At 42.2% G+C, this 26,567-nt stretch overlaps 1 protein-coding gene across 3 annotated transcripts in view; it reads right to left on the bottom strand.

Annotated features, from left to right (window-relative positions):
- The window catches only part of LOC125467419 (transmembrane protein 150A), a 93,647-nt gene that overhangs the window by 44,998 nt on the left and 22,082 nt on the right, over nt 1–26,567 (bottom strand). For all 3 annotated transcript variants that reach the window (XM_048563221.2, XM_048563220.2, XM_048563222.2), the window contains one exon: nt 3,736–3,819. In XM_048563221.2, coding sequence (XP_048419178.1) covers nt 3,736–3,819 — 84 coding nt within the window. The remainder of the gene's footprint in view (nt 1–3,735; nt 3,820–26,567) is intronic.

Raw genomic sequence — 26,567 nt, 5'->3', positions numbered from 1 at the left:
CAGACATCAGCTGGAATTCTATGTGACTTCAGCAAGGCATCAGGAACCCTGGTATCAGGTACTGACTAAACTTCATAGAGATGTACCGGTCAAGTACTGTACATTGACAAAACATTTACCAGTGAACTCAGAGGAAAAAATCTTGCCATTGATGAAGTCATTATCAGTAATCCACTGAACAACTGGACATTGACAAAATAATTTTCAGTGATCTACTGAGGAATAGCTGGCCATTACCTAGACAATTACCAATAAACTACTGAACAAGGACTGGGTAAAAACAAAGTTGCTGGAAAAGCTCAGTGGGTCTGGCAGCATCTGTGAAGGAGAAAACAGAGTTAATGTTTCGGGTCCGGTGACCCCTCCTCAGAACTGAACATTGCCTACACAATTACCAGTGACCTACTGAACAAGGACGATAGCATTAATTGTTCCCACCTCTACTACAATTTCAGACAGTGAGTTCCAGATACACACCACCCTCTGGGTGAAAATATTTTTCCTTAAATCCTCTCTAAACCATCTATTCTTTACTTTAAATCTATGCCCCCTGGCTGTTAATCCCTCTGCGAAAGGGGAATGTTCCTTCCTGTCTGTTCCCCACATCCCTTTGTACACAGTACCTTGGGATGTTATGCTGCCTGTAAAAGGTGCTACTTGACTGCAGGTTGTCCTCCACGAACATGATATTAAGGTGCTTGTGAGGCTTAGTGGCAGAGTTGTCACATGGGTACCCCAACCAAGCGCACGTTTCTCTAAACTGGGCTCAGCATTCTATGAGTGCAGCTCTTTGTCTGATTGGCCCACAGCTAGGTTTCTAAAAGTAGGTGCTAAACCCATTTCTAAAAAGGCTAAGGCTATATTAACTTGACATCCTGTGTGGTTATCAGCAGGGTACATGTGGACCCTCCTACCGAACAGTTCTCTCTAAACAAGCCCCCTCTATGAGACCACTATTTGACCTACTGTTTTATATGCTCAGTATGTCGCAAGTCTGCAATGAGCGCATCAAGAAATCTATGGATGTTTTCAATCTGGAGAGGACTGTCCCAGTGGTCAGTCAGCTTCTGTCAATTCGGAAAAGTACTGTACAGTTTCCACGCAGGAATGGCCCATGCCTGAATCATCAACTTGGTCAAGTTCTTGACTGACCAATTTGGCATCTGCTCGAATTTCGTGTGTCAGGTTCTCAATAGTGGTGCAGCATTCCCAGTCCTAGATCAGTTTTCCTGAAAAATTTACAAAAGATTGCATATTGCCTGTAAAATATGTACATGTAGTGCTGTAATAGGATACGCTGTACAGTAGTCTGGGATCGTGTATACAGTACCTGTAAACAGTATCCTGCACTGTGTTCTGTATAACAGATTACCAGTTACTATAACCCTGTAATAATAGATATTGTGTACGCAATATCCTTGCACGGAATGATGGTGTCTCCTACATTTATGCAAATATATTAATCGAATTTAATACTGTTAAAGGGGCAAACTGTGTTCCATTTACTGGATCAAATTTACAGGGAGACGGAATATCGGATGATCGATAATAAATGTTTCCTATAATCACTGTCAACTCCTACCCAAAACTGAGGCCGTGGTTTTGACAAAATAGCGGGTTGGAGAGTGCAGCAGAAATCTAAAGCTGGTATAAAGTGACAGTTTGCTCACACAGGCTGTGGCGCAGATGCTTTCCCAAGGTTAAAGTTGAAGCAGGTTGCTGGCACAGACTGTTGCCAACCCCATGACATGTATACCTTGCTGGCATTGATCTCTGGGGCAGCATAGAGAGAGCGCCTGATGCTGTCTGATCTATAATGAACCTCAGGACTGTGCCCCATCGTGTTGGGAGCTATGTGTGTCCATTAATCAGTGTAAATCTTGAATCACTGACAGTAAACACATCCGTGTGAGCTGCTTCAAGAGTTAGTCTCCAGTCAGATGAGGGTGTTATTTAAAATAAAATCCCTATTCATATACAATGGCCCACAAAATTTAATCATGGCATTCCAAATAAATACATATGCACATAGAGTTGGTCTGTGTGCAGAGAATCAGTTTGACCCAGCCACCTATACCTGACCCTGATCTACTTCAGCACCCTCAGTGCCCCCTACCCCACCAGTGTGTCAGTCAGATTAGCCCACAGATTTCCAAATGCCTGCAGCCTCAGGGGTCAAATTAAATCCAGTGTGCACATGGAGCATGGTTGGAGACTGCCCAAAGTCTACCTGAGATTGCAGCCGTTCCTCCCGGCTGTCTTGGTTTATGCTCAGTCCCTGGAATTGGAAGAGCGTGTTTCTAAACAATCTGCACTTATTACAGTGCTTTTACCCCACAATTAGTGTGCCGCATTGATAGCAAGGCTGAGATCAACCAAGTTTTAAACAAAGGCGTTATGAGGAAAAGGCAGGAAAGTGGAGTCGAGGATTACCACAACGGCCTTGATCTCATTACACGGTGGAGCAGACTCAATGGGCTGAATGGTGTACTTCTGCTCCTACATCTAATGGTCTTTGCCAATGAACTGCCGAATATGCACTGGGTAATTAGCGATCTACTGGACAAGTACTGAGTATTGACAAAATAAAAACCAGTGATCTGCTGGACAAGTGCTAGTTATTGATTAAACAATTATCAGTGGCAGACTGGAAAAGTACGTGGTATTAATTAGCAGTGATCTCTTGAACATGTCCTGGCTATTTATGCAATAATTACAGTGATCTACCAGACAAATACTGGGAGTTGAATCATAATTGCAGTGATCTACTGATAAGTACTAAGTATTTAGGCAATAATTACAGTGATCTACTAGCCAAGTACCGGTTATTGGTGAAAAATTACAGAGATCTACTGGACAAGTAGTGGGTATTGATTAATAATTCCCAGGGAACGACACGGGACACACTAAAGCACAAGTAGAAGAAAATGACTGAAAATGATTGGACAAATACCCGATATTGTCTTGTAACATTGCAGATGAAAGCTAGACAAATGCAGTGCTTGACTACATATTAATCAATCAGGCTGTTGCAAGATGCTGATCAGTTAGACCTGGATAACATTGACCTTAAGTCATGAAATCTTTAATGGGAACTGTTCCAAGAACATGCAGTCATAGAGTCTTGCAGCACAGAAACAGACCCTTCGCTCCGACTCATCCAAACAGACCAAGGTTCCTAAACTGAAATAGTCCCATTTTCCTGTGTTTGACCCATACGTCTCAAATCTTTTCTGTTTATGCACCTGTCCAAATGTCTTTTAAATGTTGTAACTATACTCGCCTCAATGACTCTTATGGCAGCTTGCTCCATGTACACACCACCCTCTGCATGAGAAAGCTGCCTCTCAGCTTCCTTTTAAATCATTCCCCTCTCACCTTAAACCTCTAGTTTTGGACTGAAAAGTCCCAGCCTATTCCAGCCTCTTCTTATGACTCCAACCTTCAGACTTGGTAACATCTTGGCAAATCTTTTCTGCACCCTTAGAATCATTGAGAGTTGGCATCTGGCAGTGTGTGCAATCAAATTACATTATAATCCAAGACAGACCAGTTACCTAAATGTGGCCCTGAGAGAACATGTCAGAAGAAGAAATTTGCATGGCAGTGGAAAAACAGCAGTGGAAACGGTCTAATTGGATAAGTGAGTCAGCACACACACAATGGGCAGAATGGTTTCCTTCCGTACTGTACAATTCAACAAAACACTGGCACTGGTGAGGAGCAGTCTCTTACCTGACCAATGGGATATCATCTAAGGTGCAACATACTTTGGGTCCTCCCTGCACAGAGACCAGGCCACATGATTCGTTGTAAATCCTGCAAAGACAAGAGCAACGTGTTTGTGAGCCAATTTGCTTCATCATTTGCACTGATACCAGAATCAGAAAGGAAATTCACTTTCTCTTCCAGAGCAAACAAACAATCAGCTTTTCTCACAAGTGCAGAATGCAACATTATAAAACACGAGACAGCAAGGTCTCAGCTGGGTGAACACAGCAGCCCAAGCAGCATCAAAGAAGCAGGAAAGCTGATGGTTTGGTACTAGACCCTTCTTTAGAAAACATTAAAAAAGTTATACAAAACACTACAAAAATGATAAAACACGTTCTACTCTTGCAGTCGCTGCTGAAATCCCAGGTTAAATATTGACCAGAAAAATGTCTGGCAACTTACAACGTTAATGGCATGTATATAACAGCTTCATGCTTTGAATAAAACCCAACAAAACATTACTAACCTATCTTAAATAATATAAATAAAAACACACACAATACAATAGGGAAAGCTTATATTTTTTTCTGCTTTGGAGTTAATAGGTGGTTTAGTATAGTTGTTGCTAGAGCAGACAAATGTCTACATTAATTCAGTGCTAATTAACCCCATGTCCTACTTAGACTATCTCTCTATAGGCAGCTGTTGAACTTTAGTCTTCAAGGGCCAGAACAAATATAGCCAGTTAATTTTACACCCATGATCCAAAACTTAGATGACATGCGAAACATAACAGGCTTTTCTCCTGTGATACAGACATTGGTGGGGCCAGGCAAGGGAGGAGAACAGAATTTTTACTCATAGTCACCTCGGTCTGGGCAGCAGTTCAAAAGTCACCTGGGCTACAGTGGCTTCTTCTGTCAGGCCAAGAGGGTCTTTATAAATACATAAAGAGCAAGAAAATAACTATGGATAGTGTAGGGCCCCTTAGGGACCACAGAAGTAATGTGGGTAATTTTTGAGAGTGACGGATTAATCAGGGAAAGTCTGCATGGATTTGTCATATTTTACAAATTTGATCATTTTTTTCAGGAGGTAACCAGGCATGTTGATGAGGGTCATGCATGTGATGTGGTCTACTTGGACTTCTGCAGGGCTTTTGATAAGGTCCCTCATCACAAACTGATCAAGAAGTTAAGAGGCCATGGGATCCAAGGCAAAGTGGTACGCTGGATACAAGATTGGCTAAGAGCCAGGACGCAGAGGTTGAGGGGAATGGGATGTATCTGTGCCTGGAAGTCTGTTTCCAATGGGATCCCGCAAGGCCTGGTGCTGGGGCCCTTGCTGCTTGTGGTGTACATTAATGATTTTCACTTAAGTGTAGGGTATATAACCAAGTGTTTAATTGATTACATGAAAATTGGTCGAGTGGTAAATAGTGAGGAGGATAGTTGCGAACTGGAGAAAAGTAACAAGAAATTCAACCCAGAAAAGTACGAGGTAATATGCCTAGGATCAAGAAGACAAAGGAGTGCACTATGAATGGTAGGGTGCTGTGGACTACTGAAAATCAGAGGGATCTTGATGTGCATATCCACAAATCCCAGATGGCAGCAGGGCAGGTAGATAAGGTGGCTAAGAAGGCATATGACATACTAATCTTTATTAGCTAAGGATCAAAATACAAGAGCAGGGAGGTTATGTTGGAACAGTATAACCTGTTGACTGGGCCACACAACTGGCATACTGCGTGCAGTTCTGGTCACCACATCATAGGAAGGATGTGACTGCACCAGAGAGTGTGCAGAGGAGATTCACTAGGATGCTGCCTGGGCTGGAGGGTCTAAGCTAGAAGGAACGATTGGATAGGCTGGGGTTGTTTTCCTTGGAGCAGCAAAGGTTGAAAGGAACCTGATAGAGGTATATAAGGTCATAATGAGCACAGTTAAGGTGAATAGGAAGGCACCTTTTCCTTCATTATATGGATATTAACAAGGGGGCATAGATTTAAGATAACAGGTAGAAGGCTAAGAGGGAAGTTGAGGAGAAATGTTTTCACTCAGGTGGTGACACGAATCTGGAACTCACTGCCTGGTACGGTGTTTGAATAAGAAACTTTGAATATTTAAGCAGCATTTAGATATTAATTTGCTTTACCATAGCCCCAGAGAAAAGGGCTAAGAGCAGGGAAATGGAAATAAGTGCAGTCAAATCTCTACTAATCAGCACGGACATGACTTTTGGATAGACCTCTGATACATTAAAGTAGATCTTTCTCTACACCTTGTCTGAAGCTGTAACACTATAATCTGCATTCTGTACTATTATCTTAGTGTATTGATGTAAGGTAATGATTTGCCTGGATAGCAAGCAAAATAATACTTTTCACTGTCTCTCAGTACATGTGATAATAATAAATCAAATCAAATCAACGCAGTGCCCTGCAGTTTAATCCTCAGTTCCTGAGACTCCAGGCCAGTCCTGGAGTGTTGGCAATGCAACGGTGAATGGAGTTGAGGTACAGATAAAATACAATTTAATAAAATGGTACAAAGGACTGAATGGCCTATACCTGTTTCTAATTATCCTAAAATCTGAAGAGTAAAGGGCTCAGGATCCAATCTAAAACATGGATGGATTAATCATTGCTTCATTTGCCTTCTTTTTGTTTTTTTTGCTTCAGGTAAACCACAGCTTAAGCCAACGCAATGCTTAAAATAAAGAAATAGTGTGTGAGGTTTTTTTCTAAAACAGACCACAATCACTCCTTAAGTTATTGCTACAATTGAGAAAGATTGCCTGACAAGTTAAGACAAATCTTGTTGTGGGAGTTAAATGCAAGAGCATTGAAATGGGGAAGGCTGCCAAAGCGTTTGGGTTATTATCCTCACTGGCAGAGGTGAATTGGCATATTGTTTGGTCCAGACCAGGGGAATCAGCCAATCAGCTCAATTTTGGCCTGCAGCTTTGGCTCCGTCATGCACAGCCTTAAGATAATTGCCAAAAGTACCAGAATGGAGATGAAGAGTTTTTTTATTTTAACATAGTATGTTGTTTTGATTTAAAATGCACACCCTGTAAAAAGGTGGTAACAGATTTGATAGAAACTATTAGAAAGGAATATGCTGAAAATCTTGCAGGGACATGGGAAAGTGATCAACAATGCAGCTAACTGGATAATTCTTTTAAAAGGCTGACATGGTCACAATGGGCCAAATGGATTCCTTCATCAGGATGGATCGTCGTTTTGGGGGCTTGCAGGTTGTGTGTGATCAATGTCCCCACTGGATGTTTAGGTGAGTTTCCTTCCATAACGTAGGACTGTAGGCTGAGTGTGCCTCTCCCACACAGAGGCTCCCTGCTAATTTTTTAGCAGATGAACCCACTGACTTCAACTTACAAAGTCACCGCTGTAGATGGGCTTTGGAGTAGCACCAAAAATGACAGGGAAGGTAGCTTGTAGGAACTGTTCTAATTTGGATAAACTGCAATAGTTCCATTGAGCAAGAAGTTTAAGACTATGGAGCTGAGTCTCAAATGTAGAGCCAGGCCTCTCAGGTTTGAAATTGGGAAACACATATAATTATACAATTTTACAGTACAGACGTAGGTTATTTGATCCATCATGTCTATATTTGCTCCTGAAAGAGACACCTGGCTAGTCCCACTCTCTAGCCCTATTTCCACAGCCCTGTAAATTCATCATTTATGAACATATATCAAGCCGTCTCTCGAAATGTCCAGTAGAAACCCCTCTACCATTTTCACAGGCAGCACATTCCAAATTTTAACAACTCTCTGAGTAAAGAAGTTTCTCCTCATCTCATTCCTAGCTCTCTTGCTGACAATCTTGAAGTTGTGGCCCCTAGTTACTGACATACCAACTTGTGGAAACAGAATATCCTTCTTTACCCTGTCAAAATTGGTCATAATTTTGAACCCCTCCATGAACCCTCACCTCTTATTCTTCTCTGCTCCAGAAAGAATGAGCCCAATTCCTGTAATTTTTCCTTGCATCTAAAATCCCTCAATTCTGGTACCATTCTAATAAATTTCCTTTGCACTCTCTCCAGGTCTTGGTAACACCCTCCTTAAATAAGATGACCAGAACTGCACACAATACTCCAGAAATGGGCTGACCAATGATTTACAGAGGTGCAACATTACTTCCTTACTTTTACACTCTACACCCCTATTTGTAAACGCAAGGATCCTATAAGCCTTCTTCACAACAATTTCAACTCACCTGGCCACCTTCAGAGGATCATGCATGTGGACCTTGAGGCCTCTCTACTCCTGTACTCCCCCCAAAGTTGTTTCATGCAACCAGTATTATTTCTGTGTTTCTCCTACCAAAATACATTATCCTCACATTTCTCTGAATTGAAATTCATCTGCCACGTGTCTGCCTATCTGGCCAACTTGTCGACATCCCTCTGAAGTCTCTCAACATCATCCTCATCACTCAATATTCTCCCTAGTTTAGTATTATCTGCAAAGTTAGAGATTTTGCGCTCAGCACCGTTCTCCAAATTGTTTATGTAAGTCTGAAAAAGCAACGGTCCCAACACCATGGGGAACACCAATTTTAACTCGTCTCCAATCTGAAAAATATACCTATCTTCTGTTTCCTACCTTTTAGCCAACTTTAGCCAAGAATCAATCAATACCAAACATTTCTAATTTGCTAACCGACCTGCCATGTGGCACCATATCAAATACTTTCTGAGAAGCCTAATATGCAACATTCACAGTGTTACCCTCATCCACTGCCTGTATCACCTTGTCAAAGAACTCAATTTGTCAAATGTGACCTGCCCTTGACAAAGTAATGTAGACTGTCTAACATTAACTTATGTTTCTCTAAGTGTAAATTTACCTTATCCCATAGTATAGCCTCAATCGATTCCCTCACTATTGATATCAAGCTGACAGGTATGTAGTTCCCTGGGTTATCTCTTGCCCCTTTCATAAACAACAATGTCATATTTGCAATCCTCCAGCCCCATAGGAGTAAATCCTGTGTTCAGAGAGGCCTGGGAAGTTTCTGTCAATGATTCTGCAATTTTCTCCCTTCCACCTCTCAACAATCTGTGATGCATCCCGTCTAATCCTCGTGACTTCTCTACCTGGAGCGGTGCCAGCCTTTTTTTTAAGCAATCTTCTATATCTATCTCTATACTGTTCAACTGCTGAGCCCCCACAATTCAATGGGGTGACTGTCACCATCACAATTTGGGAATGACAAAAGCAAAATATTCATTCAGCAGCTCTGCCATATCCTTTGCTTCAGCGAGCAGCTTACCCTGCTTGTTCCTTATGGGCCCCACTTTATCCTTCACTAATATGTTACTAATAATATGTCTGGAGAAATTTTTACTGTTTGTTTTAGCACAGCCTGCCATCCTTTCATTATGCTTCTTAGCCTTCCTTATGAGCCTCTCTTCTGCATTTGAGATACTTTTCCTGATTTCTATTGGTATTGTTAGTTTGGTATGCATTGTATGCCTCCTTTTTCTTCCTTATTTTCTCATCAATATCATTAGTCATCTAGCTTTGGATGCCCCATATTTATTTCTCATGGGTATGTGCCTAGCTTGTACCCCATCCAACCCTCTTTTAAAATTCTCCTACTTTTAACCCCCGTTTTATCAATCAAGCTGTGTTTCCAATCATTCTCCAGTTCAACTCTTAGACCTAAACGTGTCTAAAATAAACCATCAACAGCAAAAGGGTGTCATAGTCCCATCAGAATGCGGGTAATGCTTGCTAAAAGTGTGTGTGGAGTCTTTGAATGAGGGGAGGCTTGAGCAACTACTCCATTGTTCTGGTTCAACAGCAAACCCTTCTTCTCTTACCACGTGCCCTCAACACACTGGAAGGATTTCCAGATTGATATTCAACCTGCGTGGCAACATTTCAATGCAACTTCAATGATCATCTAGTCCTGAGATGTGAATTGAACCCAGAGTATATGGCCCAGAGGCGCGGACGCCACCCACCACACAACAAAAGTCGCATTTGGAACTCTCCTCTGTAAGTGACAACTGAAGTTCAATAAATTGTTAATTTAAAAGTGTGATTGGTACATCTTTATGAGCTAAAAGTATGAGATGCAAGCACACAGATCATGAGATAACAAGGTGTACAGCTGGGTGAACACAGCAGGCCAAGCAGCATCAGAGGAGCAGGAAAGCTGACATTTCAGGTCAAGACCCTTCGGATTCTTTTTTTTACAGGTGTCAGGTCTTTACAAACATAAAGTTAAGATTAATATAAGAACACAATGTTATACATAAGTTAAGCCTTGTTGTTCGTATCTTATTGAGGAAATACTTTCTCTATCTCTTCCTTTTTCCTCCTGGAGGTACTGTGCCCAGCTTACTGCCCTCCCTCAACACCACCATCTGCTGTTAGAGGTCCATTACAAATTGATATGGGGCGGAAGCGGATAAATAGAGTCAGATGTTAGATCAGCCACGATCTTGATGAGTGGCATAACCAACTCAACAGGGCTAACTAGCCACCTCCTGTTGCTAAAATGGGTTTTGTACAGCAGCAGTAAGTCTACAATGGCTAAGGAAGATGTGAAAGAAAGATCAGTGAAGCCAATAGGCTTAGCTTTACACAACAGAACAAAGATGCGCACATCAATGAAGCATGAGATGTCCCTATAAAGAATTAACCCAAACTAATCCTATTGCCTGGCTATTACTCTGTAAGCCTCTGTCTTCCTTGGTTCCAAATAGTTGTCTATTTTCTCTCCAAAGATTAAATTATCTCTGCTTCACCAATTCCCTGTGCTTAAGCAATTCATGTTCTACCAACTCTCTCAGTAAGAAAAGCATCAAATGACAAATTGATGATTTCTCCCATCAAAGACTGTCCAGCTAGAGGATATAGATCTTCCTAGACCCTATATCCTAACCATTCATACTTTTAAAATGCTTAGTTAAATCTCTTCTTAACCTTCTCTGCTCAATGAAAATAGTACCAACATCTCAGAGTTAGCAAAACTTCAAACACACAAAATTAGCGGCAACCCTTTGATTTTGGTTGGACAAACTGCGAGGCAGGACAATGGGAGTGGTTGGTGAGATACAATAAGGCATTCTCCCCAAGAATCTGTTATGGGGTCACAGCTTTCCAACACATAATAATGGTTTGGGTAGAAGGTTAGAGAGTTATAATGTGAAGCTTCTGAATTACACTTGGTTAAGTAGCACAGGAAGTTGTGTGGATAGCAGCAGGAAGTTACAAAATAACAGGGACAGGTCTAATTGAATAAGCAAAAGCAGTAACAAAATGAAATTCATTGTGGGTAAGATGTGAGATTGGAACAAAGAAAGATAAACAAGAATACTTTCATAACAGTGAGAAACATGTGAGTATTGAAGAACAATGAGATTTGGGTACACCCATACAACTAATGGACAATCACAAAAAGTAATTAAATGGTAAATGGAATATTGCAAAATAAGCAAGACTGACATGAGAAAAAAATTCCTTTACACAGTGAGTGGGTAAGGTCTGGAATGCACTGCCTGGAAATGTAGTGGAGACAGGTTCAACTGAGGCATTCAAGGTGTGCTTCACCTGCATAAACATCCCAGAGGCTGACGGGTTGCCCTGGAAACAGACTCAGGGCTTGGAAACAGTGAAGAAGGAAAAACCCAGCCCCGTGTTTCTGACTACTTGTAAGCATCTGATCGTCAGGCAGTACATTTGTGTCTGTGTGCATCTCTTTGATTGAGAGTACTTTTGTGTAAGTCAATAATTGCTTGAGTGTGTGTGTGTGTGTGTGTGTGTGTGTGTGTGTGTGTGTGTCTGTCCGTTAGTGCACCAACAAGTGTACTTGTGTGTTTCTGAGTGTATTCACAGCCCCACGTGTTTGTGCATGTGTGCATATCCCTGTGTGTGTGTATTGGTTTGAGAGTGTGTGTGTGTACATGTCTGGTTGTTTGTAAGTTATGTTTGTGTGTGCCTGTACTTGCCTGTTTGTTTCTGTTTTGAGTCCGCGCCTGTATGTGCTTTCCTCCAATGTTCCTTATTAACTGCGCTTATTTCGTTTCAGTTCTGATCAGGGCTTTTCTGTGGATTACAAAATCCTTTGCTCCTTCCACAGTAACCAGTTTTCAGTGTGTTTTCAACACTTTCTGTGTCTACTTTCCATTTCTTGCAGTGGTGGTTTGATTTCTGTTTCAGAAATTGGCACAGGTTTAAAAACAACAAGTTGTGGCATGTTCAGTATCACTAGGTTAAACCTGGGAGGATTTTGAGCGCTTTCATGACACACTCACTAATAATACAGAACGCAGGCAGGGAGGCTGCACAGCATCAAAGATACTTGGGTTGATGTTGTGTGTAAAATATGTTTTACAATGTTTAAGTCAAAAAACTGCCATTCACAAAGGAATCAGAATGAAAATCTGAGAAGGCAGCATTCTTTCTGGCAGAAAGGTATGAATTTTTGGGAAATTCTCACAACGTTCGGGAAGTACACACAAGAAATTAGCATCAAGTCCCTTGCACCCAAATCACCTATGGGCACTAAAGTACAGTGATGATATAGGAGATGAGGCCATGAGTCAATCTAAAATTCTCACACTGGCTCTTTAAACCCCTTCATGGCTTCCCTCTTCTCCAGATTGATATACAGTAGCAGATATAACGCAGTGTAGAGCAGGAGGAACACAGCAGCCAGGCAGCATCAGAGGTGCAGGAAAGTTGATGTTTCAGGTCGGGACACTTCTTCAGAAAATACTGTGTTACCTCTGACTCCAGCATCTGCAGTTCTTACTATGTCTTGGTATGCAATAGCATTGCCCAAAGTCAGTGCGAGGATCAAGCCTCCCTTGACCTACATCAATGACCTAGACTGGGGCATGCATGGCACAGTTTGAAAATCCGTGGGCTATATGAAAGTTTGAGGTATTGTACATGATCATTTTAATCTTGAAAGGGGCACAGACAGGTTGGTGGAATGAGCAGGCAAGCAGCCGATGAAATTTAATCCTCACAGCACAATCACAAGGAGTCTGGAGAAAATTTCAGTGGGGCCACAAGTACCCATGAAGTCAGAGTGGAGGTTTTAGAGGCACACTTTACGTATGTGAGGAATTTACATGAGAACATTTCGTTCAGTTGTCATGTTTGTGGATAGGTTTGAGGATTTTGGATATGCTGCCTAATGCTGTGTGCTCCTTCCTCAGGCCTCCTACTGGCATTAGGCCTATTGCAGGAAACAAAATATTTGGAAAAACATAGAAGTTTATGCCAGCTACAGCCTAACCTCCCACACTCCCTGACACTGCAAATCAAGATCTTGGAAAGTTTTGAAATAATTATGGCTACTTAACAAAAAATTTACTGACGATAAAGTTGATGTCAATCTACCTACTGAATCATAAAATTGGGGAACATGGTGCAGTTTGCCTTACACTGAGCATGAGAATTTCCAAGGGGAATTTTACACCATGCTGTACTCATGCCTGGGAGCAAATGGCTTGTGCAAAATCCTGGAAGTCAGAACAAAGTCCTTCAGTGTGCGCAATGCAAATCCCTGTAGATTTCAGCAACCCTGAAGTTTTCTACAAACAAGCAAACATTTCACCACAATAGCCGTCAGAAATCAGCCTCTAACCTATCAGTTGTAGATGACCACTTTAAATAGCAATGGTGGGACCCTTGATGCTGCTGAACATATATTTAGCTTTTTGAGGGTAAGCACTGAGCTCCAAGATGACACTTGGTATCAATGCAGCATTCCATTGTTGACTGACACCACGATTGTTGGAGAAACACATTGGATATTGCAGAATTGTTGTTCACCATTGCCTCTTCTATAATGAGTTTAGAAACAGTAGCCACTAAAACATGTTCTGTGAAACATAGTGTAAGAATATTTGGATTGTGGGTTTTCAGCATTGTAAGAGAGCTAGCTACCGTAAGAAGCAGCAAGGAAGAATGACAATAGCAGTTTACAATTTTGAAATAACGACTGTGTCAGGATGGCTGTGAATTGTTCAGCTTGTAGTGCTGTGGAAATGAAAGGTGATATGGGACAGACTTGGAATTTCTTCCAGTCTCTGTGACAAAACTATGAAATAACTACAAACTTAAGTAAGAAACCACAACAAATAAAGGCAGTAGCTCCAATTTCAGTGCGAAGGGAAAAGTGCCACTCATGTATTGTAACCCAAAGCTCACTGAAGAGTAGAAAAGCCAAATTGGAGAAATTCTGCGGGCACGAAAATCCATGTTGAACCCTCCACTAATATTCCTTATAAACAGTATGAGGTCAAGCATCAGAGCTCAGCAGAGGGGGATAGTATTGATCAGTATAATATTGATCACTAGACAATAATCTGATCTATCATCTTGGAACAAGAAATCACACCATGAGCAGACATCTGCTAAGAGAGGAAAGACTTACTTTCGATAAAGATTTTGAAAAGTGCAGAAGTTCTGAAGCCATAAACCACAAACTAGAGAGTATTAATCTGAAAACAGATGATGCTTCAATCTGTCTGAGAGTTTTTCTGGTCTCTGCATTCAGATCAATTTGACCAGCTTTCTCCAAAGTTAAATCTTCCTTCGATTGCTAGAAATCTAACAAGCCTCATCAATAATTCCAACTTTAATTCTGTCTCTTATGAATTTAATTTCAAAGCTCCACAGTCACAGTCCTCCACTAATCTACAGAGATTATTAATGAAATGATCCATGAATTTCCTGGAAGTGTAACTCTTTGGTTCAATCTTGCTTGTTGAGGAGTTTTATTTGTTCACAGATTAAAGTGATTGTCGAAAGCTTTGAGACAGCAAGAACTGCCGATGCTGAGATAACACAGTGTAGAGCTGGAGGAACACAGCAACCAGGCAGCACCAGGGGAACAGGAGGGACGTCCCAACCTGAAACGTCAGCTTTCCTGCTCCTCTGATGCTGCCTGGCCTGTTGTGATCCTCTAGCCCCACACTTTATGGTCAAAAGTTTTGCCAATTTTATCAAAATAATCTGCAAATCCTTTAATACTTTAGCAATTTACTCTTATCAATTATACGACCACTGAATACAATAGTGTATTAATTTTTTCAGCTTCAGGCTTAGTGTTTCATTTTGAGACAATTCTGTTTCACAAGAATTACTTTCTCTCATCTCCAATCCTCTATCTGATTAAGCCATCTTTGACAGTGAATTGTTCAAGTATTAGATTTATCCTGTGTATGTTTATTTACTCTTATTACTGTAAAGCTGTTTTATACGTGTAGAAGCTCAATGCTTTTTATAATCCAACTCCAAGCTTACAACATTGTTTAAATTCTGAGATAGTAGAAACTGCTGATGCTGGAGTCTGAGATAACAAGGTGTAGAGCTGAATGAACACAGCAGGCCAAGCAGCATCAGAGGAGCAGGAAAGCTGATGTTACGGGTCCAGGCCCGAAATGTCAGCTTTCCTGCTCCTCTGACGCTGCCCGGCCTGCTGCGTTCATCCAGCTCGACACATTATTTAAATTGTTGTCTTAAGATTTATTCAGACTTTTAAATTTGTATTTTAAGTTTTGTATATTAAATTTTGTGTTGTAGCAACCGTGAACTATTTGTAAGTTTTAAATTTCTGTATTACAGCAATGCTGAATGATATTCTTCCCAAGGAAGTGTAAGTTTTGTTTTATTTCTTTTAAAGTTTAAAATTCTGCTCAGCAGCAATACTGAGGGTCAGGAGATGGGAGGAATGGTCAGGTGGTGGGGCATGGACAGTGAGCTGCATCGGAGCTGGTTAATGGTCTTCAAGACTGTGTGTCAGCAAGAGGACCAGTCAGAAGACCATAGGTGCAGAGGGAGGCCTTTCAGCCCATCAACCTCACGGTCTGACAATCCTCAAATCCACTTGCCTGCCTTTCCCCAATAACCCTCGATTCTCTTCCTAATTGAAAATCTGTCTATCTCAGCCTTGAATATACTGAATGTGATAAAGAATTCCATAGATTCACTCCTTTCCAAGAGAAGAAATTCTGCCTCACAGTGCCAGGGACCCAGGTTCAATTCCTTGTTGAATTTGCACATTCTCCCTGTGTCTGCGTGGGTTTCCTCTGGGTGCTCTGGTTTCCTTCCACAGTCCAAAGATATGCAGGTTAGGTAGATTAGCAATGGGAAATACAGAGTTACAGGGATAGAGCAGGCGGAGTGGGTCTGGATGGGATGCTCTTCAGAGATCAGTATGGGTTTGGTGGGTTGAATCGCCTGCTTCCACACTGTAGCGATTTGATGATTCCATGAAATGGATGACCCCTTACTTTGAGACTGTACCATCTGGTCCTAATTCCAACAAGTACAGACCCAACCCACTCAAACTCTCCTCATAAGATAGATTCCTTCATACCTGGGATTATCCTATGGAACATTCTCTCAACTGCCCCAGTCTAGTACATATTTTCCTTAGACAAGGGACAAAACTGTTCACAGTTTGACTGGTGCCTTGTATCATTTTAGCAAAACCTCCCTACTTCCATTCCCTGTGAAATAAAAACCAACAACTACAAAATCCCTCTGCCACGGCATCCTGCAGCCTTTCCCCAGGTCAATAATATTCAACTCCTCTATTCTTCCTGCCAAAGTGTATAACCTTACATTTCCCTCACATTATATTCTTTCTGCCAAGCTTTTACTGACTCATAGCCTTCTATACCCGTCTGCAGATTCGGCATCATTCTCAGCACTTGCCTTGCCACCTAACTCGGTGTCATCTACGAACTCATTGACAAGAATTCACTTTCATCATCCAAGTTATTAACATATTTTGTACAAATAATTGTAACTCCTGTACTGATTCCTGGGGCATTCCTCGAACACTAACTTTACTGCAGGTTACTATCCTGAAAATGCCCCCCCATTATGCCAACTCGCTTTCTACTATTGAGTAACCAATCCTCTATCCACCCTAATATACTAGCCCAATATTGAGTTAGCTCAATTGGCTAGACAGCTCATTTGCGATGCAGAGTGATGCCAACAGTGTGGATTTAACTCCTGTACCAGCTGACGTTATCAAGAATGTCCCACCTTCTCAATCTCACCCCTTGCCTCAGCTGTGGCAATCCTCAAGTTAAACAGCCATCTTTCTTTAATGAGAAAGTGGTCCTCTGTGACTTAGTGGCTTTATTTTAAATTACTACCCCCAGCACCATGGGCTCTTATCTTATTAAGTAGCCTTATGCAATGACTTTCTGAAATCCCAATATATGACATCTTCTGCCAACCACCACCCACCACCACCCCCGCCCCCGCACCCCATGTAACCTCTTTAAAGAATTGTAATAATTTGCCAGGGAGGATTTTGCCTTCATGAAGACATGTTCAATCTGTTTGATCTTATGATGTATTTCTAAATGGTCTGCTATTGCATCTTTTAGAATACTCTATCATTTTCCTAATGAAGATGTTACACAAGCTAGAGTTACCTGATTTCTCTCCTTCGCTTTTTGAATAATATTGTAACATTGGTAGTTTTCCAGTCTTCTGGGACTGTCCAAAATCTAAGGATTCTTGGAAAAATATTACCAGTGCAACCACTATCTCTGTAGATACTTCTTATAAAATTCCAGGATGCAACACATTGATTTTAGGGGATCAGAGATAGTAGGAAACTGCTGATGCTAGTGTCTGAGATAACAAGGTGCAGGGCTGGAGGAACACAGCAAGCCAGGCAGCATCAGAGGAGCAGGAAAGCTGACATTTCGGGTCAGAACCCTTCTTCAGTAAAAATAGGGGACTTTAGGCCCATTGTTTTCCCAAGAACCTTTTCTCTAGCTGTTGCCTTCAGGCTAAACCAGGTTCACAAAGAGCCCTCAAACAGAATTCACCGTTGCTGAGTCAAAATCCTCAGAATTATGGGTCTACCTACACCACACGGTTTTCAATGGTTCAAGATGGCGGCTCACAAACACCTTCTCCAGGGCAACTAGGGACAGGCAACAATTGTTGGCCTAGCCAATGATGCCCACATCCCACAAGTGAATTTGAAAAAGGCCCCTTGTTTGTATGTCCAAAGAGTTTACTCTGAGGCACTAGCCCATGGCACGTATTTTTCTGGTGCGTGGTGTACATTCAACACAGAATGGCAGATCACAACCATTTTGGAAGCTTAGGCAGCCATTTTGCTCCCGCTGAAAAATGGGAGCAATGGCACCAAATTTCCAGACTTTAACAGCAAAGTGTTCACAAGAAAGCTGGTCGCGCCTATAAAATTGCATTACGTCAATCCCATTCCTAATCACCTCAGACTTTCAGATTGCAAAAAATGTTAATCTTTTGAAAAGTACATCGTCTACTGAAGGGTATTTTCACCTCAGAGATGATGAGGACAGCTTCTCCCTTTATGTTTCAGAGCTCCATGTGGAATTTTTCCTCAGGAACACCATTTCTCCTGCCTCCAAAGCATTTACCTCTTTTGACAAGAAAAGGGAGACCTTTGGAATTGCAAGTATTGGGGAAGATTGCCAGAATTCGAGAAAATCTAAGACACTGATGATGAGTTGGGAAAAACAACGAAGAGAAATACAGGCATAGTATGGTCCCTAGGAAGAAATACTATATTCTCCTGCAAAGGAGCTACAAAGGATATGTTTGTCCTAAGCAGGAAGAAAATTCCAATACCCAGGAAGAAAAGAATCGTAAGCCTGAGTATCTTTTCAGGGTACAACTTACTTGAGTTGACCTACCAGAGGAAAGCCATAGTAGTCAGTTCTCTGGCACTGAGCCTGACACTGTGGCAAAGAAGGGAAGGGGGCAGAATAGAAAAGTACTCGTGGTAGGGGACTCGATAGTTAGGGGAATCGACAGGAGATTTTGTGGGCAAGATCGGGATTCCCGGAAGGTATGTTGCCTCCCTGGTGCCAGGGTCCGGGACGTCTCCGATCGGGTGTATAAAGTTCTGAAAGGGGAGGGTGAACAGCCAGAAATCGTGTTACATATTGGCACAAATGATATAGCCAGAAATAGGTTTGAGGATATAAAAAGTGATTTCAGGGAGTTAGGATGGAAGCTGCAGAGCAGGACGAACAGAGTAGTGTTCTCTGGTTTACTACCGGTGCCACGAGATAGCGAGGTGAGGAACAGGGAGCGGGCGCAGCTGAACACGTGGCTACGCAGCTGGTGTAGGAGGGAGGGTTTCAGATATGTTGATAATTGGGATGCCTTCTGGGGAAGGTGGGACCTGTACAAGAAGGACGGGTTGCATCTGAACTGGAAGGGGACCAATGTCCTGGGTGGAAGGTTTGCTCGAGTAGTTCGAGAGGGTTTAAACTAGTATGGCAGGGGGGTGGGAACCTGAGCTGTATACCAGAGGTGAGCGTTGATGCAGGTGAGGCAGTAGCAAGAGGTAGACCAGCTAGTGGGAAGGATTTTCCTGGGAAGGAACCAAGGGATCGGTTAAAGTGTGTTTGCTTTAATGCAAGGAGTATCAGGAATAAAAGTGATGAACTTAGAGCATGGATCAGTACCTGGTGCTATGATGTTGTGGCCATAACAGAGACATGGGTTTCTCATGGGCTGGAATGGTTGCTGGATATTCCAGGGTTTAGAACATTTAAAAAGAATAGGGAGGGGGGAAAAAGAGGAGGGGGTGTAGCACTACTAATCAGAGAGGGTATCACAGCTACAGAAGCTTCCATTGTCGAGGAAGATCTGCCTACTGAGTCAGTATGGGTGGAAATTAGGAGCAGCAAGGGAGTAGTCACCTCGTTAGGGGTTTACTACAGGCCCCCCAATAGCAGCAGGGAGATTGTAGAAAGCATAGGTCGACAGATTTTGGAAAAGTGTGGACGCAGTAGGGTTGTTGTAATGGGTGACTTTAACTTTCCTAATATTGATTGGAACCTCCTTCGAGCAGAAGATTTGAATGGAGCTGTTTTTGTAAGGTGTGTTCAGGAGGGTTTCCTAACGCAGTACGTTGACAGGCCGACGAGGGGAGAGGCCATTCTAGACTTGGTGCTCGGAAACGAGCCGGGGCAGGTATCAGATCTTGTGGTGGGAGAGCATTTTGGTGATAGTGACCATAACACACTCTCATTCTACATAGCTATGGAGAAGGAGAGGATTAGGCAGAATGGGAGGATATTTAATTGGGGAAGAGGAAACTATGATGCGATTAGACACGAGTTAGGAAGCATGGACTGGGAGCAGTTGTTCCATGGTAAGGGAACTATAGACATGTGGAGATGGTTTAAGGAACAGTTGTTGGGAGTGATGAGTAAATATGTCCCTCTGAGACAGGCAAGACGGGGTAAGATAAAGGAACCTTGGATGACGAGAGCGGTGGAGCTTCTAGTGCAAAGTAAGAAGGTAGCTTACATAAGGTGGAGGAAGCTAGGGTCAAGTTCAGCTAGAGAGGATTACATGCAGGCAAGGAAGGAGCTCAAAAATGGTCTGAGGAGAGCCAGGAGGGGGCACGAGAAAGGCTTGGCAGAAGGAATCCGGGAAAACACAAAGGCATTTTACACTTACGTGAGGAATAAGAGAATGGTCAAAGAAAGAGTAGGGCCGATCAGGGATAGCATAGGGAACTTGTGTGTGGAGCCTGAGGAGGTAGGGGAAGCCCTAAATGAGTTTTTTGCTTCTGTCTTTACGAAAGAAACGACCTGTGTAGTGAATGAAACCTTTGAAGAGCAGGTGTGCATGCTGGAATGGATAGAGATAGAGGAAGCTGATGTACTGAAAATTTTGTCAAACATTAAGATTGACAAGTCGCCAGGCCCGGATCAGATTTGTCCTCGGCTGCTTTGGGAAGCGAGAAATGCAATTGCTTCGCCACTTGCGAAGATCTTTGCATCCTCGCTCTCCACTGGAGTCGTACCTGAGGACTGGAGAGAGGCAAATGTAATTCCTCTCTTCAAGAAAGGAAATAGGGAAATCCCCGGCAATTATAGACCGGTAAGTCTCACGTCTGTCGTCTGCAAGGTGTTAGAAAGGATTCTGAGGGATAAGATTTATGACCATCTGGAAGAGCATGGCTTGATCAAATACAGTCAACACGGCTTTGTGAGGGGTAGGTCATGCCTTACAAACCTTATCGAGTTTTTTGAGGATGTGACTAGTAAGGTTGATGAGGGTCAAGCTGTGGATGTGGTGTATATGGACTTCAGTAAGGCATTTGATAAGGTTCCCCATGGAAGGCTCATTCAGAAGGTCAGGAGGAATGGGATACAGGGGAACTTAGCTGCTTGGATACAGAATTGGCTGGCCAACAGAAGACAGCGAGTGGTAGTAGAAGGAAAATATTCTGCCTGGAAGTCAGTGGTGAGTGGGGTTCCACAGGGCTCTGTCCTTGGGCCTCTACTGTTTGTAATTTTTATTAATGACTTGGACGAGGGAATTGAAGGATGGGTCAGCAAGTTTGCAGACGACACAAAGGTCGGAGGTGTCGTTGACAGTGTAGAGGGCTGTTGTAGGCTGCAGCGGGACATTGACAGGATGCAGAGATGGGCTGAGAGGTGGCAGATGGAGTTCAACCTGGATAAATGCGAGGTGATGCATTTTGGAAGGTCGAATTTGAAAGCTGAGTACAGGATTAAGGATAGGATTCTTGGCAGCGTGGAGGAACAGAGGGATCTTGGTGTGCAGATACATAGATCCCTTAAAATGGCCACCCAAGTGGACAGGGTTGTTAAGAAAGCATATGGTGTTTTGGCTTTCATTAACAGGGGGATTGAGTTTAAGAGTCGTGAGATCTTGTTGCAGCTCTATAAAACTTTGGTTAGACCGCACTTGGAATACTGCGTCCAGTTCTGGGCGCCCTATTATAGGAAAGATGTGGATGCTTTGGAGAGGGTTCAGAGGAGGTTTACCAGGATGCTGCCTGGACTGGAGGGCTTATCTTATGAAGAGAGGTTGACTGAGCTCGGTCTCTTTTCATTGGAGAAAAGGAGGAGGAGAGGGGACCTAATTGAGGTATACAAGATAATGAGAGGCATAGATAGAGTCGATAGCCAGAGACTATTTCCCAGGGCAGAAATGGCTAGCACGAGGGGTCATAGTTTTAAGCTGGTTGGTGGAAAGTATAGAGGGGATGTCAGAGGCAGGTTCTTTACGCAGAGAGTTGTGAGAGCATGGAATGCGTTGCCAGCAGCAGTTGTGGAAGCAAGGTCATTGGGGTCATTTAAGAGACTGCTGGACATGCATATGGTCACAGAAATTTGAGGGTGCATCCATGAGGATCAATGGTCGGCACAACATTGTGGGCTGAAGGGCCTGTTCTGTGCTGTACTGTTCTATGTTCTATGTTCTATGTTCTAATTTTGATAATATGTTTCTCAGGATAAACATTTGGGAATGGTTTACATCAAAATCTCATTGTTTTTCCTTTAGAGCTACAGTAAACAGAGAAAAGTTTAACACTGCAGCAAGAGCTAACACCAGCTGTTTGAGGCCATTACATTTTCAAAAGAGCTGCAGTAGGAACCCAATGATTTCATTCCCATGACAGACAACAAATGGTAAACATATTGCCTAAGCTTCTCAACTAATTTAATCTGGGCACACAGACCTCCAATACAGTACACACAACCCAGTTATAGAGCTCCAATACAGTACACACAACGCAGTTACAGAGCTCCAATACAGTACACACAACCCAGTTACAGAGCTCCAACACAGGATACACATCACAGTCACAGACCTCCAATACAGTACACACAACCCAGTTACAGATCTCCAACACAGGATACACATCCCAGTTACAGAGCTCCAACACAGGATACACATCCCAGTTACAGATCTCCAACACACTGTGTACACATCCCAGTTACAGATCTCCAACACAGTATACACATCCCAGTTACAGAGCTCCAACACAGGATACACATCCCAGTTACAGAGCTCCAACACAGTATACACATCCCAGTTACAGAGCTCCAACACAGTATACACATCCCAGTTACAGAGCTCCAACACAGGACAAACATTCCAGTTACAGAGCTCCAACATGCTGTGTACACATCCCAGTTACAGAGCTCCAACATGCTGTGTACACATCCCAGTTACAGAGCTCCAACACAGGACAAACATCCCAGTTACAGAGCTCCAACATGCTGTGTACACATCCCAGTTACAGACCTCCAACACAGGACAAACATCCCAGTTACAGAGCTCCAACAGAGGATACACATCTAGTTACAGAGCTCCAACACACTGTGTACATGTCTCAATTACAGAGCTCCAACACACTGTGTACATGTCTCAATTACAGAGCTCCAACACACTGCGTACACATCCAGCTACAGAGCTCTGACACACAGTGTACATGTCCCAGGTACAGAGCTCTGACACACTGTGTACATGTCCCAATGACAGACCTCCAATACATGCACTGCACTTTTCACTCTTTACACATCCCAGTTACAGAGCTCCAATACATTGTATACACATCCCAGTTACAGAGCCTGAATAAGTACCCATCTCTGTTACAGAACCTGAATGTGTACACATCCCAGTTACAGAATCTGAATGGGTACCCATCTCTGTTACAGAGCCTGAGTACAAACCAATGAAACCACCAGGAGTGGAGGCCATTGCGATCAGTAAGACTTAGTCACAAGAAACCAGTTTGAAGTCAATAGAAGGTGCCAAGAAACAAGATTACATGGCTGGAGGAAATCTGGGGTGTACATGTGGGTATCAGCTAAAAGAATATCAGCATCGTCCCATAGATGGATATGGACAGGAAGAAGTTGTTTTGATTATACATAAAAAGCTAAGGCCAGATTGGTGCTGAAGGATTCGACAAATGACTGGGTGAGCAGGAAGTGAGAGTAGACACCCTGACAGCAGAAAAAACAAATTTAAGGATTTTAGCAACACACCCATTGATATCAAAGCAACATTCGTTTGCACAGGGAATGACTTTAAACAGAAATATTTTCAAAGCTTCCAAAAGATGCTGGAGATACAGAAGGGAAATTACAGAGGTTGAATAAATGTATCTACGGGTTACATAATATATGCAGGGCTAGGTTTTTTGGTGGGTTTGGCCTACTAAAAAATATGTTCAACTGAAAGCAGATCCAGCAATGGTTTACTGGGACAGTGAAGAAAAATTAGAATTTATTTTCATAATGCATGTCAATGATTTCCTGAGGTGGGGACCTGAGGCATTTGAAAAATTAGTGAGGGGTAAAATGTTAAAAGAATTCAAAACTGGAAATCAGACTTCGCGAACATAAGAACTGGGAGCAGGAGTAGGCCATTCTGCCCCTCAAGCCCAGTCCACAATCCAATAAGATCCTGGCTGATCTAATCTCAGCCTTTCCTGCTGACTCTCCATAACCTTTTGACCCAATACTCATTAAAACACTATTTCTTCCTTAAATTTATTCAGTGTCCTAGTGTCCACCCTGGGGATATTCCTTTTTGAGAAGTAATTCCTCCTCATCGCGGTTTTTAAATCTGCCACATCTCAGACTAAAACAATGACCTGACTTTCTAGATTGCCCCACAAAGTGAAACATCCACTTGGTCAATCCCCCTTAGTATGTTATGTACCTCAATTAGATTTCCTCTAAACTCTAGAGAATATTGGTCTAAATTGCTCAATCTGTCCTCATAACACAAACTTCTCATCTCTGCAGTCAGTCTAGTAAATCTTCTCTGAATTGCCTCCAATGCAATTACATCCTGAAATAACTCCATAAAAGCCAGTGTCCTGTCACCAAGTCACCCGTTTTTTAAATGGGCATAGTACAAGACACTGACCCAGTTAGCTCAGAGCCAGGTCCTAAGCTGAGCAGAACCTCTGACCCTCCTTATGTGTGTCAGCCAGGGCTCCCTGATTGGACCTGGTTAACAGCCCCAATCAGGGAACTCATATTCTATGCAATCCCCAAGCTCACATCATTCCAATCACTGTACATCCTTCTTCAAGTAAAGGGACAAAACTCTACACAGCTTTTAACTATACATGAGCACATATCAGACAAAATAGAGACTAACCCTGAATCTTACCTAGAAAATCTTAACGGGATCCTGATCAAATTGTGCCACACTCAATATAAGAAGTGTGCTAAGGAGGCAGCGAATCAGTGGAGAAGTTTAATTGGGCAATTACACTAGATATGCACTCAAACCCAGCCGGATTAGTGTTGTGATATATGGGAATTCAAATTTTATCTTTCTACCTACTTTTCTAGTCGATCTATTCAGAGGTACTATAACAAACCTCTGCAGCAGGTAGGATTTGAATCTGTCTCTTTCGATCCACGAGTACGAACATTACCACTGCAGCACAAGAACCCTAAAGTACGGATCATTAATCTCTTATTAGGAAGCTAGCAAGCTTGGTGACCATGGGGATTGAACCTGTGTTATTGGCACCACACTGTAGCCAGCAGAGTTAACCAATCAGGGGGATAGCATGTGTATTGGAATTAAACAACATGTTGAAATATGCTACAGCTATAAGAGTACTAAAGGCAATTAAGGCATTGAAGGTCCTGGATGACCCAACAGGCATGAGAATAGTCAGTTTTAGTGAAGCATCACATGTAAATCTTCCTGATGGTTATTCAGGTACAGCAGGATTCATTGTATTTTTAAGGGGGAGAAACAAGTTTTGTCCCTTAGTGTAGGAGCTGAAAAGTAAAAGAGAACAATTAAAAGTGCGTCAGCTGCAGAGATACTTACACTGGTTGAGACAACAAATATGGCTCTGCATTTATCAAGTACTCGGGAGGGACTCCTTTACAAAGAGTATTTGGAACAAAAATGTGCCTATAGAATGTTTTATTGATGACTGTTTGCTTTGGGACAATGCCCACTCAACTGGAAATGTCATGGAAAAGAGATTCAGCATAGATCTAATGAGTGTGAACAAGATGATGGAAAGAAAGGAGATTTTGAAATAAAATGGGTCTACAAAAGTCACCAGCTTGCGTATTGCTTTACAACAAGTACTTGTTAAAAAAACTTGTTGGATGTCCTCAAAGAGAGGTGCCTTTTTTCTATCATGAATGGTGAGAACAAAGATTTGTTCAAGCCATATTAAACCATTTTGTTTTAAGAGGAGGTTAGAATATAGAGACTGACAAAGTTTGTTTGTATAATAGTACAAAATGACAATACATTGTACATTGTATCATTGTGTATGAATAGCTTCTTTTATTAGGGAGCTAAAAAAGGAATCTGTTAATATCAAATTTTGTTAAGAGGATATTGAATACAAAGGAATTAAATAATAAGGCACACAATTCCTAAGAATTTACTAGATAATTGTATAAATATGCATGTAAAGAGCCTATCAGAAGGATAGCAGAATTTTGTGGTTAGTGGAGCTAAATATATCTATCTAGATTCTGACTAACTGGCATTTACTGTCCAGCCTTTAACATGGGGTGTGGTGGAGGGGAAAGTGGGAAGGGTGTTTAAAACTGCAGAAAACCATTTTCACAAACAGTGATTATTAATACAGCAATCAGGCCTCAGGGAACTGGGGACTAAATCACGGCCACTGAGGGGATGAAAAACTACTTTAAAAGGGCCTCAGAGATAACGGGAACTGCAGATGCTGGAGAATTCCAAGATAATAAAATGCGAGGCTGGATGAACACAGCAGGCCAAGCAGCATCTCAGGAGCACAACTCAGGAGCTCTCTGATGAAGGGTCTAGGCCCGAAATGTCAGCTTTTGTGCTCCTGAGATGCTGCTTGGCCTGCTGTGTTCATCCAGCCTCACATTTTATTATTTTAAAAGGGCCTCATAGCTGTCAAAACTTTCTAGGTGTTTGTCTCAAGGATTTGTAATAGTGTTTAAAATAGACAGTGTGGGTGCATGGGGTGTTGGATCCATTGTAAGCAGTTAACTTATGTG

This window comes from Stegostoma tigrinum, chromosome 37, assembly GCF_030684315.1.
Source record: "Stegostoma tigrinum isolate sSteTig4 chromosome 37, sSteTig4.hap1, whole genome shotgun sequence".
In the NCBI taxonomy this organism is placed as follows: domain Eukaryota; kingdom Metazoa; phylum Chordata; class Chondrichthyes; order Orectolobiformes; family Stegostomatidae; genus Stegostoma; species Stegostoma tigrinum.
The sequence above is the reverse complement of the archived record's forward strand: the minus strand, read 5'-3'. Positions and strand labels throughout refer to the sequence as shown.